The sequence below is a fragment of the Antedon mediterranea genome, chromosome 4, assembly GCF_964355755.1.
Source record: "Antedon mediterranea chromosome 4, ecAntMedi1.1, whole genome shotgun sequence".
In the NCBI taxonomy this organism is placed as follows: Eukaryota; Metazoa; Echinodermata; class Crinoidea; order Comatulida; family Antedonidae; genus Antedon; species Antedon mediterranea.
The window spans coordinates 32,874,126-32,877,381 of NC_092673.1; the positions used below are offsets into that span (position 1 = coordinate 32,874,126).

The window sequence follows — 3,256 nt, forward strand, 5'->3', positions numbered from 1 at the left end:
AGATGTATAGGCTATAATCTCAAGAGAAATTTTGAAACTGAATACAAAATCCTGACACAATATTGCTTGCCATAGATTGGTAAGCAACTTCGTGAAATCCCCGATATAGTTAGCATTAGTATGCTTTATAAATGTCAAGACTTCTTTCTTTACTTTAAGAATGCATTCGCTGTAACCGGGATTGGGGGGGGGGGGCGCCATCGGTGGATCTCCTTGCCAGAGGCTGGAAATGTACATGATATGTTTGTTTTCTTGGAAATTGATGACATCAGAAAAAGCTTTATAGTCGCCACTGCAATTTTCTTCTTTCGCTGCAATTTTTGTGATTTCATCCAAAATTTCTCGCATCTTTCTTTTTTGTGACGTATTTAAATCAGGCGCTGTGACATCGGGGACGTTTTGGTGTACAAATAAGCAGCTTGGTTTGATTTTAACATTTTTCATTTTCATAAAAGCATGAACAGCGATTTGAAGAGTGTCTTGTATGTCTGCTGGGTTTTCTCCCTTGATATTTATTATGGTAAGATTACCCAAACCAATCACAAGCGTTGCTAGTTCATTATCACGATAGTTGGCCTGTTGGATACTGGCAAATTCAGGAGACCGCAAACCCTCAGTGTCAACAACCAGGATGTAGTCACATTGTGTTTTTTTTTCTTAATTTTGTATCTAATGATACGAGCTGGGCGAATATACCTTTAGTACATCTGCCGGCACTAACGGCAAATTGTAAACCAAACATGACATTTAACATTGTTGACTTTCCGCTGCTTTGAATGCCTAAAACAGATAACACAAACATTCTCTTATTGCCAATTTGTTCCTTAAGGGAATTGAACACAGCTGCAATAATCCAAGTGAGGGGAACGTGGGTTGCATCACCATCCATTAGCTCAATGGGATATCCCTCTAGTAGCATTTCAGCAGTAACTTTAGCTAACTTTTTCTTCGGTTTTTTTTCAAGATCTGATAACATTTCGTAATTTTGCCCAATTTCTCTATTGAAATGTTCTAAACCTAGGAAGTTCTGCAAAATGTGTTGTTCAAGTTTATTAAGTTTAGTTGTCATTAGTTCGGATGATGCTTCACCTTTTCTTTTGTCACATAACTCATTCCATTGTTTGATGTACTCTGCACGTATTGGCTGAAGTGTCTTGATACTATGTAGATCGGTCATCATCTTACAAAGGCCCAAAAGTATTTTCTTTTTAAAGCTGAGTGGCTGAGTGAGGCTGTAAACATATTGTATGTGGAACACTCAAGTCTTTGTTGGTCTTTGGCTAACTGTTGATGACGTAGGTATTTTACCTTATTCCGTAGTCTAATAACATATTTTTCAAGATTCTCTTGTCTTATGTTTCGTAGCTGATGCTGTTCTTTTTTTGTCTCACCAATTTGTACTGTTACCATCTGTAAAGGAAGTTCTTTTTGTTTCCCTTCGTTAGTAATACAATCGAGCATTTGTTTAGCACTTTGTTTTGCTTCTAAACAGTCGAGTCCGGATTCATCAACGTGGTAATCCAAACGCTGTGCTACTTCAATGCACTCCTCAATACTTCTATGCTGGTTACTTCTTTCAGAAATAGATCCAAGCAATTTCCTAATTTCCCCGCTTATTTTCACCTCGTTCTTGTCTTGTGACCTCATGTATTGTACTTTTTTATCGGCTTCTCCTTTCTTCTTAATTTTTTTTAATGTTTTAGTAACTTTGGATCCGTCTAAGATAATAATTACTTTACCTTCTTGTGAGTGTAATGATTCAAGTAGTGCGGCACCTTGTTTGTTAAAGTCAGCACAAGAAACAAACGCAATAGTCACCAGTGATATCTTGGATAGAAACGACGTCTGGCTTTTGAACTTGGATGCATTTCTTCGCAAATTTATGAACGTTACTGCATCTGAAAAAGCATTTCTACTTTTCTGTGATGGAAGGTACCACGCTATTTCTAGTAAACCATTTGACAATTGCCGTTTTACATTACCACATTTGCACCCAGAATTAATGAAAATGTCATGGTTCTTATTAATAATACAGTTGACAATTTTAGATTTGGATATTTTAGGTCTTCCGATTCGCAAAGCAGACACAATCGGTAAACGTTCTACCACCATTGATTTTTGACAAGATGAACCTGAACTCATTTTCCATTTCTTTGTGATGGTTCTCATTCCCCACACAATTAATTCCCATTCTTTGTTAGGTACATCCGTCACTGGCATTAGTAATGGAATAGCTATCTGGCATAGGGACAATTTCTCAATCAAAATTTGTCTGAAGAAATTGTCACAACACAAAAAAATAGCAACTAGTGCGTCTAGCGGACTTACTTGGGTTTTTACATTACAGGATTTCAATTTTCCTTGTGGAGCAGTATTTTCAGGAAACAAATAACTTTCTTCAAAATCGAAAGATCTTCCTTCGTAGTTACATATTATAACATTTTGCAACATATACCATGGTATTTTTCGTGGGTCACCATTGAGATCATCTGATGAAATGGTGTTTTCGGAAACTTTAAACACTTCTTCACGAGTTAGTTTTCTTGGATAATATTCTTCTAGCCCCAGATCTTTAATCAACGTTTTGATTTTGCCTTCCATCTTGTCGAAATAACTGTTAAGTAAAACAAGCTAGTGAAGAATAAAAGTAGTACGATCTTTTTAAAATAATGTTATACATAGGGCGCTAGTTCCGTTTCGCACCTGTTTTTATTTCGACTTCCTTTTGACTCCAAATTGTTAAGCAACTTATTGTGAATACCACACCTTAAAATTGGGCCTCATAAGTACTTTTATTAAGAATAATCACATAAAAAGTAACAAATAAATCCTTAAATTGATGATTTTACAGACATGTTTCTCGCATACCGTTTGCGAATTTAGCATACTCGAAGTTCAATATTTTCGTTTCTATGTAGAGCCAAAAGAGCAACAACAATAGATGGTTAAAGACTCAGTGGAATGCGTCTTCTTTTAATGCATTTATTATTGAAATACACGTTTAATTTTAATATATTTTGTCAATAAAAATGCTGTAACATTTTACTGCTAATAATTTGCCGTTTTCAAATAGCAACCAACCCTAGGCCTACGCCTAAGAGTAAGACTAAGAGGAATATTATTAATTATTATTTAGATCAGGTATACCCCTACACTACAGTACATGTAATATGATGATGAATTTGTCGATTTTCATTTCTAAAAGTTCCTGCAAAAACCATGTACAGTATCAACAGTAATATTTTTGTTGCATTGA

General features: G+C 35.5%; 1 protein-coding gene across 1 annotated transcript; it reads right to left on the reverse strand.

Moving 5' to 3' along the window:
* Positions 1–1,176: 1,176 nt before the first annotated feature.
* LOC140047816 (interferon-induced very large GTPase 1-like) lies at positions 1,177–2,601 on the reverse strand. The gene has a single exon (XM_072092850.1). It carries the CDS (start codon positions 2,599–2,601, stop codon positions 1,177–1,179), a length of 1,425 nt encoding a protein of 474 aa, XP_071948951.1.
* Between the last annotated feature and the right edge of the window lie 655 nt (positions 2,602–3,256).

Excerpts from the sequence above, each read along its gene's own strand:
- LOC140047816 (XM_072092850.1), bottom strand. The coding sequence starts at position 2,601 with ATGGAAGGCAAAATCAAAACGTTGATTAAAGATCTGGGGCTAGAAGAA.